The sequence below is a fragment of the Colletotrichum scovillei genome (genome assembly GCF_011075155.1).
Source record: "Colletotrichum scovillei strain TJNH1 chromosome Unknown Contig00004, whole genome shotgun sequence".
Classification (NCBI taxonomy): Eukaryota; Fungi; Ascomycota; class Sordariomycetes; order Glomerellales; family Glomerellaceae; genus Colletotrichum; species Colletotrichum scovillei.
In genome coordinates, this window is record NW_023336262.1 from 3,167,861 (window position 1) to 3,184,440 (window position 16,580).

At 53.9% G+C, this 16,580-nt stretch overlaps 1 protein-coding gene across 1 annotated transcript; it reads right to left on the reverse strand.

The window, feature by feature from the left end:
* Positions 1-14,780: 14,780 nt before the first annotated feature.
* HER10_EVM0000434 (Met-10+ like-protein) lies at positions 14,781-16,389 on the reverse strand (the record flags this gene model as incomplete). The annotated part of the gene is made up of 5 exons (XM_035470217.1): positions 14,781-15,718; positions 15,767-15,844; positions 15,898-15,999; positions 16,059-16,314; positions 16,384-16,389. 5 exons carry the CDS (start codon positions 16,387-16,389, stop codon positions 14,781-14,783), a joined length of 1,380 nt encoding a protein of 459 aa, XP_035334576.1.
* Positions 16,390-16,580: the final 191 nt, after the last annotated feature.

Genomic DNA, 16,580 nt, shown 5'->3' on the forward strand with positions numbered 1-16,580 from the left:
CCCCTTTCTGTCTTTCCCGGGGAGATGGCAACAGCCAACATTGAACAGGGCCTGCGGCGACGCACATTGACAATGTCGTCAACTCGCGTGGGCAAGACCCCATCGACGCAGCAGGTCGTACCTGGCTTTCCGGGGGACTTGCAACTGTTCATACAAAATACTCCGTAGCCAACAAGGAAGGCATCATGTCAAGGTGGGCAGTTGCTCAATGCTCGAGAACAACTACACACCTTCAACTTTCCATCTTCACCGTTCATCCATCCGCTTCGGAACGACCGCCGAGTAGCTGCATCACCTCGAGTCTCGTCGCATATAGTAGTCAGTCGACTACACTCGGTAGTACATCACAGCCGAATGTCCGCAGGTTCAATGCGTCTCTCCTCTGGGCTCCATACGTTCCCCCACGGAGACCCCATCAGTAGGCTCCACGGTTTCTGGGGCCTCGGGAGTTTGGCTGTCTCGCCTCGTTTCTTCTCCTAACCTTACGCCATCAGCATCTCCCAGCTCACAAGAACGCAATGCACCTCTGCTGTATTCTTACGCATTGTCGGGTCCGGCCATTCAGGCATGCCAGGGCGTTTACTTAGCATCTTCTGCTCACTGGAACCGCCCTGCTTATCTTTCCCTTGTCACGGCTCGGCTGGTCGTGGCCTTTCGATCGGACACCACCACAGCATGAAAGGAAAGACAACACCCACCCAGCCAGTATGGTGATATCATATGGCCCTCAGTGTTGGGTTGTGGCATCATTGCTTTCAGAATCGGCGACCAAGTGAATGCCCCTCGCCATAAACCGTCATCTCGATGCTCTATCTCGATTCCTCGGTCCTACTGTATGCACTACGCCTTGTGCACTATTAGCACGCCCGGTCCTAGCTTCGAGCTCTGCAGTGAGGGGAGCGTACGGAACTGCGTTTTGGCATGCTCTTTTGCCGCCATGGCAGGCCACCAGGCGAGGAAGCATGGCCTTCCTAGCCATTGACATGTAGTCGTGCGTCAGCTATCCCTCCAAGCTCACTGATCGCCAGCTCCAGCTTCATCGGGCCCTGACCGCCAATGTGAATTCGTTGGCTGCCAATATCAGACGTTCGCTATGTACGATGGTAACAGGTAGCGCCAACTTCAAGCTTCCCCTCGCCGACCGTCAACATCGATCGACATTTTGTTGGGGACTCAGCGGCTGGTCCACCCCCAGGTGGCTGGCTATTCAAACTTCAGGGTCCATGTCTCCAACCAAACAAAGTTACTAGCAACTGGGGAACATCTGAAAAGGCAACAGAAGCAAGCATAGCAGCGACCTCTGCACATATCAGACAAACTCTGTCCACCTACGACTTGGAAGCTTGGTTAATGTAACCCGGATTGCCCCCCAGTTCCCAGTACGTCAGATCCGCCGGCCACTATACTGATAGTAGTCGCTTCGACCTAGATCGTTATCACAGGCGGAACGCTCCATGGTTACGCCAAAGTCTTTACCCCGCCTGACCTGGCGTTAACTTTCCTCACAAGAATGGCGAGACTGAGATCCAGCCTCTTTTGATTTCATTCCTTTTGTGGAGGGACCCCCAGTCAGTAAGACCTTACGCAACAGGGAACTGCAACTAGACGCTAGCTGCGCAACATCTAACGCACCACTGCACTCTGCTTTTCCTTCCGGCCGCTAGGGAGCGTAGTAATTGCTAGGCAGTCCAGTTGGCGCGAACTGGTCTACCTCGCTCACCTTCAACAAGCCCAATCATTGGCCATGAAATTGCATTCTTTTCGCTCTTTTCTTACGCATACCTCGCCCCTCCCGCGGCCGTTGTGGAGCTGAAGTAGGTAGCAGTACGGAATACGGACAGCGGCTAGAGGCAAAGAGCGAGGGCCATGCGGCAAGATTGACCCCTGGAAAATCGCGACTTTATACACAGTACCTGCTAGAACTACAAGGCGTGGGTTAAACGTTGCCTAAGGTACGTGCAATTGGCTTGCTCCGACCACGGTACCTAAGATCCTATGAATTGATATCGACCTGGACGCATCATAATAAGAGACTCTCGGTTCAGCGAGTTGGTGCTTTGTGCTGCTGCGGGTGACTACAAGATACGCCTTACCTTGGCTTCCCCAGTTTTTACCAAAGTCTACAATCATGTAGGCAGCGAGCCTATTTATGTCTCTGGTTGTATCCAGTGGCACTCCAGGATTTGGGCACACGCAAACACATGGATGAACACTCTGGGGTATACGCAAAGTCAACTTGGTCAGTGCCTCCAACAGCCATTCTCCTTGAGCCTGGGAAAGGCATGTCATGCACGGAAGGTGTAAGTTGTGCCCACCAGCACGGCGCGAGGAGGAGACCAGGCTGAAGCCAAAAGCAGGGTCATTGCAGACAATGCACTGGCTGCTAACCAATAGGGAACGGTATTTCGTTCGGTTGCAACTCCAACAAGACCCGAATCACGCCGAGCTAGGCTGAGTTTAGAGTCAGAAGAGATGTCTCATGAAACGTAGGCTACTCTTGTCGTGGCATCTCGCGTGTCACTGTTACGGCCACGGAACCTACTGGCGAGAACGAATTGACGCATCCAGAGTCTGAATGAAAATAGTGGGCGAATGGGAAAGACGCCATTTTGACGTGGTTGAAAGCAATGGTCCCTGACTATCTCTCAGTGGATGGATCGGACTCCACAGGGAAGAGATGGGGAGAGTTGAACCGGCTTGGCTTGGCTTTGAAGATCCCCCGCGGACAGCAAATCACACACCAAGAATCCTTGCCTCGTTCACCATCGACGGTCTCGACAACTACGAATTGACGGGCTCGTTTTACAGATATGGAATATTTTCCCAGTCGCACAGTAGTAGTGCTATAGGATGCCAAAGCTGATAGCTGGAGGAGACTATCCGCGGCTCTTCGGCATCAACCAGACACGCCAGTCCATTCGTCGGGTTGAACGGGCTTTTCAATTTCCAGCATCCTTTCCCTTCGCTAATCACTCTCCTTGAACGCGTCCGTTTGTAGCCATGTAGCTCGGTGTCGCTCTCATGGAAGTGGTCGTTGCAGTTCCTGGGAGCGCCAAACGGTGGAGCTTCGCCTTGGATTTGCTTCTCTCGCCCCGCCATTCTCTTTCTCTCAGTGTCTCGCAGAACAGGTTAGGCTGCCTTTTAACAATATGCCGCACACTGAAGATACCGACGGGAGGCCTGTATGGAGCAGCAACTGTTTGGCACCTGTTTCTCGCTGGACGAACTACTCATCACCGCCCTTAACAGCGGGCGGAGCTTCTTCAAACTCGGTCGGAAAACACGGTAGCCGTCAAGAGCAGGGACGGTGCCAGCTACAGTAGTCGACTACGACGCTCTGGCAGATCGGTCTAGACCACGAGTCGCTCAGACAGAAGAGACCCTGGCTGTCTGTTCTCTCGTTTCTCCGAATACCTGTCCATTCATTTCCCATGATGCGATGAAATGCGCGGGCTGGAGAGCGACTACGTTGAACCTGCCATACTATGAATCTGGGTGTACATGTCTTGACAGCCAGTGCATCATCTGCCACAGGTATGGCGAATCTTATGTGTGTAACACCAGCACGCAAGTTGCCAATACGTTGACGATTACCGTTTGACATCTTCCTCTTGTCCTCGGTCTGTTTACGGACACACCCAACCCGGCATCGTCCGACGTTTGTCCTCCTCATTCTCCCCCATCTGCTGGCTTCTCCGGTTTCTTCCTCCACCATCTGAAGCAACTCCACACTCCACACTACAAGCATTGCCCATCGGCCAAAGGCGAACCTTTGGAGCAGAGGCCATTCGAGGGCGGTTGCTTGTCGTGCGCATCAAACCCACGAGGCTCTCTTCTCTTTCTCTCCGCAAACTTACAGAAGAAGCAATACCGGCTCCAGACTCGTATAGCTTACTACCCTATTTGGCCCGTTTCGCCTCGTCGTTGTCCTGCCTTGGCCTGGCTTGCCATGCAATACCTTGCCAGATACTCTCTTCTCCATGCCTCGCCGGCTACGGCTTGAGTCGTCCAATAGAAGGCGCATGTTTCAAACCGTGCCTCGTTCAAGGCCTTGCCCAGGCGCCTGAAAGAATGCAGCGCTGCAGGTCGACGCGACGGTGGACAGAGTTCACAACATCCTGACTACACACCGCTGTATATTCCGTTGTGACACAGGACGCTTCTTCTCTTGATTGAGAGCCGGCCTGGAGGCATCTTAGCAACGTGTACCTTGACTGCATATGCAGATTTGCGGACAGCCTGTTTTCATAACCTTGGAACGGAGTAATCCATTTTACGATGCATGACCGGGACAATGGGATAGTCAGCTATTCAGCCAGTCACCTTGCATCCTCATCGCAAAGCTATTTTGTCTCTCGGGCATTCAAAGCGACGCCAATATCTTGCACCGTCACCTCATCAGCCCCGCCCAGCCAGTGGCAGCGCCATGTAATCGAAGCTATGCGACCTCGCAGCTGGACGCAAGCCACACTAGCTCATATTCTCATACTAAAGACGCAATGGCGGGATGCTACCAGGAGACTCGAAGGCGAACCTAGCAACGGAGAAAACCATCCGCCACCATTTTCCTTATCAACCGGCTGATATGCATAGTTGCTGTTTATTAAGAGCCAGGTCGCCAACCTCGTCCCGGCTGGGAAAGTATGGCAGCAGTGGGGTGTGTGGGTGCCAGAGACGAGATAAGGACGACAACAAACGGCTGCAAGATGTCAGAACCAGGAAATACCTGAATGCCGTTCGCAATCGTTTCTATGCTGTCCCATGCTGTCGGCCATCTCGAACAGACAACGGTCCATGCCGTACGACTGCCAGTCACCTCTCGCACAGGAGACGTCTCAGCAGTGCCCGTCTGCTGGGACCTCAATCCAGTCAACGACTTTCAGCTTTCTCGCTGGACGGAAACACAGTTTGTCCCCATCGATCAAATAGCACTGATCACGTTGTCAGCAACGAGGCAAAGTAGCTGCTGTGTGCTCGAGAAACCTGAGCGTGTTCAGCATTCCTCTCTTGTACGATCCGGGGCGAGGGGGCGAGGGGGCCCGCGCCGAACCTCCAAGCCGCACCGCCTAAGGTCCGGGCGCGGCCGTCGTGCGGTGGACACAGTGAATAGACCCGGGTTCTACCGCTAAGCCACACTGGCGAGAGAGTTCGCTTCGTCGAAACTTTCTTCAGGGTGTAGGGCACATGAGAGGTAGGACCCTGATCGGCGCAAGTGTAGTAACTCGGTCGAGTGTCTACCGTATAATGCCTCACCACGGCTCGGTGGGTTCGAATTACCCAAGAGTCCAAACTTCATCCGAGTCGAGGCATTGATAATGGGAGTTTCGACAAGGTGCTTACTTGACCGCGACGGAACAGCTCCGCATGGCAGACGGAGTTCAGTCATGGTCATAGAGAGGCTGAACGAATGCGAACATTGTGAAGGTAATGCCAAGTCCTCCAACAAATCTAGGCCTGGCAAAGGGCCAAAGTGCGAATTGGTGTTGACCGGCATCGTGCCAAAGCCGGCCTTACCTCCCACACCGGGCAGCACACCGAGGATCTAGTTCCGGAAGACTCAAAGAACAGCGGATCACCATTCTACGAGGCGGTTCTCACTCGCATCATCAGTCGTCAATTCGCCCGGCAAAAAGATCACATAGAAGAAAGGGCAAGCCGACGAGGTTTCGCTTATTGCGGGTGCCGGACTGAACTCCGCAAGGTGACTTTTGCAGCACAGACAACGGAAAGCTCTCGCGTCACTGACTCTTCCACTTGTTCCCTTTCGATGTCCGTCGTCTTATCAAATGGTAGTAGCAAAGACAATACGTGGGAGGATACAGCTCTGCAACAGGTTGGTGCAATCAGAAGGACCAAGTGAATCCTGAGACGACATGCAGCTTGAGAACTGACGCCGCTCGTTGGCCAAGGCGTCCTGCACGTCTTCGACAACGGTTGAGTAGTGGTGGTTCATGAGTTTGGCCTAGCACACCTAGGTGCGCGCTTCCCAAAGATCTAGGTCTTCTATATTGTGACTCGTCACATTGAGGCACTTTCGATGCGGTGCTTCTCAAGTTGTCGACTTGACAGAATGCTACCCACGATGCAGAGAATCCTGGTAAGCGTACAAGGGCTGCCACCCCTGCCCGCAACCCCCATCTCGTCGGGGAGGACAGCCTCTTGCATCCAGAGTCTGCAACGAGATGCCTCTCTGTGTGTGGAATGCCCCCCACTCCCACGCTACCTACAGTCTACAGACGCCCATCTGGATGACTGTTCGCCCAATCGAAGTCTAGATCTGTCGGTGATGGTGTTTCTATCGTTGAAAAACACGAACAAGCCACGCCGCTACTCCTGCGCCTCTTTCGTTGCAAGTCGTTCACAGGTCAGCACTGTGGCTCGATCCAATCATTCTATGGATCTCGGTGGGGGTGCAATCCGCTCTCGTCACTTGTAGTCTCGCGAGGTCTTTCGGAATGCCTAGAATCTCTAGGATCACGCAACCTGCGCGGCCGCCAACAACACCAAGCTGTGAACTGACGTCTGCAAACAATCAGATCAGGCAGCTGGAGGTGAAAAGCTCGGAGGGCCCTCGGCTTCTTACGCGCGCGAGTGGGGTTAATTGTCCTCCTTGGAGGCCTTGTTGCCTCTTTGCGTTTTCAGCAACATGTCCGGGAGAATGAGAACGTAGGTGCCGCAGCCCTGCGGCAGCTCCGTCTGCAGACACATGTCACAGTCCTGGGGTCCCTCATGTGTATCAATCTTGTTATCGTGAAGATCACAAATACCCCGAAACCAACAAAACCCCCCACGAGGACTGACGATCCGGCATGCGTATCTTTCAGCCCGAAGACGCGAGATACGGACTGCCTCGCTTAAGCACTCTAGTGGGCGAAGGAGGCTCACCTCGAACGTCTTGAGTATTGGTGTCAATCCGAATCCATGATAACTGGCTGACGCATACACCGGCTACACGTCGTCGCGCACCTCATACCTATCGCAGCATTTTGATGATTCGGCGACTTGGTGAGTTTTCCATGGGCTATGCGACGACGTTGGACTCCTGCCCCTTCTCCACCTGGCAAAGTTGATGCAAGGTGACTCCGCCGAATCCCTTCACGTCACTTTGGGCACGGGGAAGATCTGCACTCCCGCCCTTTCCCCGGCTGCAAGCTGACACGCCCCGTAATGTCCTCATCTGGTAACCCGATATCAGTCACCCAGAGAAACCTCGTCGCTGTTGGCTGCCTGGCTGGTTGCCTGCGAAAGAGGCTTCCATAGTACACCACTACCTCCTACCTGTTTGGACCAAGGCCGAGCCCCCTCTGCCGCACACCCGAGAAGTATCTGCGGCGTGACGGCCTCGACCGTGTTCGGGAGATGGCCGGGACCCCTCCCGCCCAGAAACCTAGTCTATAGCGTAAATGTGTACGGACTATCCAGCCATGGTGATCAACTCGCAGGGCGTTCATCTGGTCCCACAGGAGAGAGAATCCTGCGCTGCAACGAGAGTGCACGTCACGATACCTCAAAGGTTGTCAACAAACTGTGGTCTGTCTGCGAGCTCCGAGGCCGAAGTCAGCTTATCTTTGGGATAGCACGCCATACCATCCGCATCCGCTCGTGCCGGCCGAGAGAGAAGATTACGATGGTCCTTGGGGCATGCTACCTGAACAAAGCGGGCCAGTGAGAATTGGCTGGAGCTCATCACATTGAAGCGTAACTTACTGAAATGTGACGCTCAATAGGCCTCATTTGCGGCTGACACTAAGAAAGTTATTGCAGACGTCTACAATTTCGGCATCGAGCAAGGAGTGCGTTTGCGGGAGGTGGGGAGGCAGGTTTCCTAAACCCGCTGGCCCGAAAAGTAGTTCGGGAGGCCAACTACCAGGGTTGTCTATGGACGGGAGCTACCTAGGCTTCTGGACGGAGGAGAGCCGATTGAATGACCGGAGGCGGACCGTAAACTCTCGGACGGGCCGGTGGAAAGACTCCATACCAGAGCCGCGTCTTTCCGTTCGAGTGAGCATTCCCCAAGGGGGCTATTCGCAGTCGTCAAACAACGGCAATGCTTTGCTTGCTGACTGCAGTGCGTGCCGCCGCTGAAGCTCAAAGCTCAACCGGAACTGCTGGTGCTGCTTCCCCGCGTCTTTTTGTTTTTACTCCAGCTTGCATCCGTCAGGTTTGCTCAGCCTGGAACCGGGCGGTTCAAAACATCTGGAACTTGCACACACACACACCCCCTCTCGTCTCCTCTCTATCCAGGTATTGCATCTCGGACTGTGCGCCGTATTCGCACGCAGGATTCTTGCTCCGGGCATACCCGTCTCATCGTTCGTTCCCTCTCCGATGGGCTGTGGTGGTGGTGGTAAACGGAAATACAGTCGCACGCCCCAACGCTGGCCCGAGCAATCCCGACCCAATACGTCTTTCGGTCTTCTTCTCTTCCCCATTCTTCCCCAGACGTTGGGGGGATCTTACGTGTTTGAGATCTGTTCTCATTGGAACCAACGAGATACTTTCTGGGGTCGGCGATATACCACAAAGTCAAGCAGGGACAGGGGTTCCTGAGGTTCCCCCTTCCGGATGCCTGCTTGTCGCCGACTTGGGGTGGCGCGACGACGCGGGGTTGAGCCTTTGAGGGTGAGCTTACATACTTTTACCTGCTGCAGACGTGCAGATACCAAAAAGAAATATCTGATACTTATGTACGGCCCAAAGAACCAAACGGTTTTTTTGCCACGTTTCCGCAAGAGAAGAAAGTCTATAGATGACAAGACACACAAAAACTATGTGAGTTGCAAAACGCGGGGAAAAGGGAAGCTTTCGTCGTATAATTCGACAAGAGCTTATTGAAGGCGTGTACTTCATACAACGAGGTGTTTAAGGGAAAAAGAAAAAAAAAACGAACGAGTTCAAGTTCGAGCCAAGACCTAAAGCTGCGGAAACTCTCTTCATTTGACGTCGAGCTTCTTCTTCCCGCTCTTCTCCACGGGGAACCTTCGCATATACACGTTACACAGCTTTCATTCAGGGACGTGGGCAGAATTTATTTTTTCGGGTGTTCACTGACCCAGACCGTTCGCGATGCCTTGCAAAAGGGTGGTGAACAATCTCGCATTCCAACTCAGAAGTTCCGTATGAGAAAAGGCTCGGCCGGAAGACGATGGGTTTCTGCCTCGCGGCTTGCGGCTCGGTCTAGGTCCAAGAGCTATGCGCACCTCGACGCAAAAGCCGATGGGATGTGATCCTTAACTCCTACGTGCATGTCCTCAGCCCCCGTTCGTGATCGCCGGGCCCCAAAACAATGTCTTGAATTCGGCGTTCTTGAAGGGCAGGTCAGCAGAAGCATGACTGTTCGAAGTACAGCACCAGAGAGTTACCCCCTGCCAAGATGCCGTTGCTTTCCCCGCGCCACCGGCAATGGATCCAGACTTCCGCGGTGGCCGGCATCCGGGGTAAGGGAAGAAGATGGGATTATCGTCGCCAGTAGCTTCTCGATATGGCATGTTGGAATTTATTGGGTATATACGGTATTAGACAGAGTTTCCAGTAAAGGGACTGGACTCAACTCGGCCGGGGAAAGGCCTTGCTGAACTACAAGTGAACTTGCAAGTCTGAACTAGGGCTAGCCAGGTACAACCGGCGGCGCGGATGACCGGGCAGGTCGGGGAAAAGCTCTGGGCAATTATTTACCTAATCCAAATTCCTTTAGACGATGAGAAGGATGGAAAAAGAGTCAAAGGGGTGTGTGTATGATGTATATGATTATCTGTGCTGTTCCTGGGTTGCAGCAGGGCATGGGCCATTTTCCCACGATCTTGCAACAGATGATGGGTAATGGGCGTACGTGCGCTCTTGCTTAACAAACCGGGGAACCGGGGAAGGGGTACCGGTGTTGTAGGTAAGGTAAGGTAAGGTACCGGTATGTTGTTCGTAATGCCTGGACAGAGGACGTGCCTCGCGGGGCAGAGCAGGGCGGCGGGGTGCGGTTGAAGACGGGCTTGTTGGGTTTTGTCAACCTTTTGGAACCGTCTCTACCTACCTACCGCTATGAGGCTCTGTCTTTCTGTCTTCGGTCTGGAGGAGGAGGAGGAGGGAGAGGAGGAGGGGAAACCAGACGTCATGTTTACTTTCCCCCCGCCTCCTCCTACCTACTCTCGGGGCACGGAGAGTAGACCGAGCAAGACGTGATGAAAAGTTGGGATCGTTTTGGGTTATGCGAGGGGTGTGGTCTAGAACTACCTGGGTCAACAGGCTACGGCGCTTTCACCGGAGGACTTCCGATAAGGTGGGAGAAGCTAGGCAACTGCGGGATGGAGAAAGATAGAGGGAGGGGGTACAGATAGATTGTCATGTTTTTGATAGAGCTTGGACGGGTGTAGCACTGTTTTTCTCTTGGGTCATGATCGGGGGCGATGAAAGGAGGATTCGGAGGTTGGGGCAGGGTGCAAAAGCAGAGGGCAAAACGAAAGCAGGACTGAGAGCGAAAAGATGTCATTTGCGTCAGGAATAGCGAGCTGACAAGTGACGGGACGGTTATCGCGAGGACTTTTGATCAGTCAGTCAACGAGTACGGCCGGCCAGCCAGGCCGGTCATGTCGTCTCTGGGATGGGGGTTGGCAGGTAGGTTAGTTGGTTTCCACACACACTCACACCCACCCGAGCCTCAATGAGGCTCGCTGGATAAAGTATTTGCCAGGTAGTGTGATAGCGCACCCAGATGGTGGGATGGATGAGGCGAACGAGGCGTGTGCTGAGTCGGCTTGCTCCTCGTTCTCGGCGGCTCTGTCGCGGATCACGATGCTTATCTGTGCCTGCCGCAAGCGAAGGGCGGCTCTGGCGGGCGTGTTTGTCGAATTCGACGGCTCACATCTCTGCCAGGCGAAGGACGGGTAGATAGATTCGTGATGTGGTGGGTAGCACGGGAACGGGTTGGCTGTCTCAAGCCCCAAGGTACGGACAAGCCTCAGGTGTATTCCCGGCCGATAGAGAGGAGGTTTCTCTTCCTCCTCTTCTGCGACGGGCTTCGTCCGGGCTTAAACACCTCACTAAGCATACCCAAGCAGTTCCGTACCTAGCCCAGTAACAAACAGCCAGTGGAAGCTCGTGAAAATGGCGCCTCCGCCTCCGGGTTCGTTTCTCTTTCGCCCCCCGTTTGCGGAGCTTTTCCCACGAGAACCGGAGTTTTTCACGGTGGTACGGCGGCCGAATTTCAAAGGAAAAGGGCGCAAGGGGACGCACGCATTGGAGGGGCGGGTGCCGCCCCCGTTTTATTTTCGTGGTCCGTCGAGGAGGCCGTCGACCAGTCAGCGAGCGATCTTTTTTGCTCTTTTTTTCTTCCCCGTCGTTGGTTTGTTGTTCCCGAGGGAAAAGGAGGGCCGATACGGATATCATAACGGAGGTTCGCCGTGAACGTGTTGTGTGTATTCTTAGGACTAGCGAGGTTCTAGGCGCTAAGCTAATTACACCACGAGTACGCCCGTTTGAGGGTGTACGAACTATGGAAATGTAAGACACGTACACACACATACGAATACAGAGAGAAACGTAGAGAGACAGCGGATGCTAGGCTCGAGTTGATCAGATTTCAGTCTTGGTCTAGGAGGAGATCGTCGATCAAGGCGCTGAGGCGTTGATGTTTCGTTCTATGCGTGGTTTTGTTCTTGTACCTTGCGCCGGCGCGCGTTTGGTTTACACGCTGGGCTTGGTTTGGGGGGATGAGACCAGCTTCAGTTGTGGTTCTTCTATTCCCCTCCGCCCGCTCCCAGTACCCCTCCACTAATCACGAATAAAGAGACTCGGACTTCACTTGGTTGACGCAGACGGAGGGGTGTTTCTTGGCTTTTACGTGATTGAGCCGCTGTCGCGCCCCAGAGACTGGGGAATGGAGACAGGAGCGGAGTTGTTGCCATTTTCCCCGTGGGAAAGCAGAATTGAGTGCGAGATGATCAGGAGATTTTTAGTGAGCTACCGATAACTATCCAGGTTCTGAACAATCTACTTCGAGTTCGGATTGCCCAATTCGTTGGTTTATGAGCGTGATGTGGTGTACACAGTACACTAAGACTTGATCTACAATACTTGCTGCAAGAGTCAGATCAGCAAAACCAACCAACTGTGTCAATCTGACAGGGCATTTCTCTTCGGGGATTTTTACCACGTATCTCTCCATAGTAGAAGAGCGTCTATCCATAGAGGAACTAGCTACATGGAGTTTGTTACTTGTCGACTTTATCGATCGATGCCAGGATTCAAGAGGCTCTGCAGAGATAGTCTCGTAATTTGTGTAAACACACGCCCTATCTCCATAATAATTGAACTGGGTCGAACTAACAATCCAGGGCGATATTGAGGTTGAATTTCATTTTCCGAGCTCAAGATGTGTCATTCAGCCGTTTACGCACATCATCATGCCCAACACCCAAGATCCCGAAACTCGCCTCGCATGACGGCAGGTGAAATGGCGGGGAGGGGAGGGTGTCTCTCCTGCGAGAGCTGGCGCAGACGGAGCTCCTTTCTCTAGGCACAGCTCTTCACTTTGTGTAACCATGTCTATACGTTAGTCAATTAGAACCTTTCATGGCGCTCCGGAATGTCACTTGTCCAGGTTATCTGGGCGAATACATGCGTCTGAGGTATCATTGTATGGCGTAAGAGTTGACGAAGGCACGAAGGGTATCTGTACCTGTACTGTAGTTAGGATCTTTGGAGGGGGAGTATGCTGAACCTCACACAACATCCACACCCATACATCTACGCACACATCTGCTTCGCTGGCGTTGCTGACCCCCGGGAATACTGCAACGTCGCGGCATGCGTTCTACGGGCGTACAACGTACAGCATGCACGCCATGCCTCGTGCCCATGCCCCATTTTCCCGGTCTTTTTTACATATGTTTACACGCAGAGACGAACGCTGTCTCTCTATTCCCTATCTCCCAGAGACCCTACCCCATGTCATGCATACGATGGGAGTACCCACAATATCTATGCAAACCGATATAGACATTGCGACGAGAAATTATACGGTTGGATGAGAGTTCGAATACCGGGGGCCCGTGGAGAGAGAGGAACCGCTCAATGATGAGCGCGATAGGGAGTGTGGGTTTTCCCGTACTAGTTGACGTTCTCACAACTCAACGGGAATCTTGGTTCGGGAAATGGCAACATCATTTTGGCTTCTGAGTAATACCTATCGCCCGAGCCAGGAATGGTTCCCTCCCTCCCCCTTCCGCCTGCTCCCCGAGAGGCTGGCTGGGGGTTAGGGGGGGGGGGGGCACTCTGGGCCCATCAACGGCGCGGCGCCGCGGCAGGGCGCGGATCCGCTGCCGCTGCGACGGGATTTAGTAAATAGTGATAGATGCGTGATGTGGATGCTCAAGGCTTGGATGTGGTGTGTACTGAGGACGTCGTTCATGATGTTTGGCGGGAATTGGAGGGATTGACGGGATATTGGATTCGCGGTGCGCAAAACACACCACCAACAGCCCATTGAGACATATCCCCGGATTGTCGCAAATTCGACAAGAGGAAGCACACACGCACAAGACATGCACATACACATACAGCTTTGACAGGTTGCAGGAGTTGATTGATGGTGGTGGCGGGATGGGACAAACCACAGAGGTGCCGAGTCTCTTCGCGTTCTAGGCCCTGCCATGCTCCTCCTCTGGGCGCCGTCCCCGCTTCACCGGAGCAAAACCCCTCGTCATCATCTACATGTCATGGTGCAGCCGCTGCGACGCCTGAAAAACAGGCGAAAAGAGATACAGGTGATGAAGACGCGTTTCGTGTGGATGTAGCTGTACCAAGCCCTGACTTGATGAAGAAGAAGAAGAAGAAGAAGAAGGGGGGCGATACGGGGCGGGGGACGAACGGGATGCTGCACCTTGACCTTCGGCTGGGCGGGACTGGGGTCGTCTCGAAGATGGGGTCGCACAGCGTCGCGCGGCGTCGCGAGATGGAGGCTCGGTCTAGGTGAGGTAGGGGCTGTCCCTTCGACGGTTCGACCACGCCGAACCCTTGGACTGGGCGGGATTGCGCCGGCGGTATCACATGCTGGACGTTGTGGTGGTTTCTGGCGTTCGACGACAACGACAACGACAACCCACCACTACCACCAGGGCTCATAGATGAAGGGGGATGGGGCGCGCATATGCACGACTGGGATGGATGCAAGTAGTCATGATTGCATGTATATCGGGGGGCAGATATAGGAATGTGCGATTGGAGATGGGTATTGGTTGGTATCGAAGCTGTAGTCGCCGGGACACAAAGGGTCGAGACGAGGTGGACCTGCCTCATCCTCCTCCTCCTCCGCCATCTCCTGTTGTTGTTTCTTTTCTCTTCACTTTGCAGACTCCTCACTCTCCGCATTTAATGAAGGATGGCCAAGGTTCCCCGTCACGGCACCGTCAGGTTGCCGTACGTTATCTCTGTTGGCCAGCTCCCTCTCCTGCACGACGGCCGATCAGGTAAGTCCTTCAACTAGGTACGCCAGATATACGAAAGGCGCCGGGAAAGCTCTTTGCTGAGAGCTTTGACAGCCTTACACCGGCTGCAAGTTGAGCGAAGCGAGGCGGGGTTGGTAAATGCCTGGACGACGCGGTTGGAACATCGATCACGTTTCGTGGAGGATGATGAGGCTTCCCGTGTGGCGTGAATGAAGAGGTGTCCCCGGGTAAAGGTGCCACTGAGAAGTTGTGTCACCAAGCCAGCATCGACATGTCCATCTCGGTGACAGTGACATCGAAGTATGTCTGTGGGGACGGTGACTCTGTAAACCGAGCGGGCGAATCTCAGCTTTCCTTCGCGAAGGCGACCTCAGGAGGAATACGGAAGCTCGCGCAGAACATGCGCTTCTTCGGAGCAACGTCCCGCACATTGTAAATGGTCATTTCCCCTTGCTTATCCGCGTCCCCAAGCTTGAACCTGACGCCGATCTCGGCGTGTATACGTTCGAGAATGTCATTCAGGGGTACCTCGTCGTCGCTTTTGAGGGCGAAGCAGTGGACGTGGACCATAGGTAGCTTCGCAGACGTGTGAGGTTCGAACAGCTGCTCGTGTCCATGGTAAATGCCCTTGAAATGGTTCACAAAGGTGTAGGCCGAAGCTGGTAGGTTCATGACGAAGTGCGAGATTGTAGGAGGGATGGGGATGTGCTTCGGCTCAGGAGGCGGGTTTTGGGGTTTGCTTCTCGACTGCTTGGGCTTGATTACAGCTCCCTCTCCCTTCTTCGAAGCGTCGTAGACTTGCTGGACGGCCTCCTGGATGAACTTACGGCCGTCCATATTGTACGGACGGACATACTGCTGGACCTTGTTCTTCTGGACAGCTGCGTTCAGGTACTTGTAGCTTTCGGGGTTCATGTCGTTGGCGAAGACAAAAACACCCTTCCTTCCTGCCGGCACGGCGAACGGTCCAATGCCCGCCATGACATCGGCGACAACTTCTCCCGGCTTGAACATACCGATGAGCCTAGTGTGTTCTGGCTCGAGCTTGCTGTTCCAGTACACCTTGGAATAGTCGAACTGGAAGACGCAGTCGTTCTCCTTGACCTCGACGTTCATGTCCTCAGGTCCGCAAAGGACCTCGTACGCGAATGTTCTGAACTCTGAATTGCCGCCGACGTCATCCACCTTGTTGATAACGGTGGTGATCTTGGGGTTCTTGTCGAGGATGACCTCTGCGATGATCTTCTTGTAAGGGAGGTACTGTTCCTTGAGGTTGAGGTGCGCTGTGAGGGTCAGTGGCTGGTTTCGCCGCATTACTTCGGGTGACATACCAACATGTCCAGCCGTATTGAATCCAACCGGGATCTCTACGTGAAGTTCCTCAGGCAAGATGGATGTCATCACATCAACTTCGTCAGGGGTTAGCAAGTCACATTTTCTGTTCGAGACAAACCACACTTACGGTAGCTCCAGTAATCATAGTCGAGCTGCAGCTCATAGGGGACCACATCCAGCTCTCCAGTCTTGATACCCTCCTGGAAGACAGGACCCCATGTCGTCGGTGCTAAATTCTGGGTTAGGCACAGGTTCGAGACATGTAGCAAGCATAAGCGGGGTACATACTATCAGCTTTCACGCCAGGTCGCAACAAAAGGCATTTCAAATTTGATGACTTGGGATCAGTTCTGCATGAATCCAGACGGTCGAGTCTAAGAAGCTCATTGCCCTTCTCCAGCTGCTTGCGGTACTTTGAGATGTTGCGGGGGTCCTTGACCGTGGCGGCAGCGAGTTCCAACTTCTTAGAAAAGAGGGAACGGTCAAGAATTGTGGCCGCGCGGGCAAGAGGCGCGCGGAGGCTAATCATATCGGAGTTCGAGTTCTTCACGATGATATTAGCACAATATCCAAAGTGCTAAGGCTGGTCGGCCGTGCAGGGGTCTCGACTTACCGCCATGTTGATGAGTCGATGCTTGGGCACAGTCATGGAGGGGCAAGGCTGAGGAAAAACCTCCGTCTAGGGCTGAGGGGCAGGGGTCCCAGATGTGGCGTTTTGGCGAGGCTGAGGTTTGGCGGGTGCGAGAGTGGGGCATGGACGCCACAGGGTGATGTCACTGGAGCTTCGTGATCTAAGCGTCATTGATGATT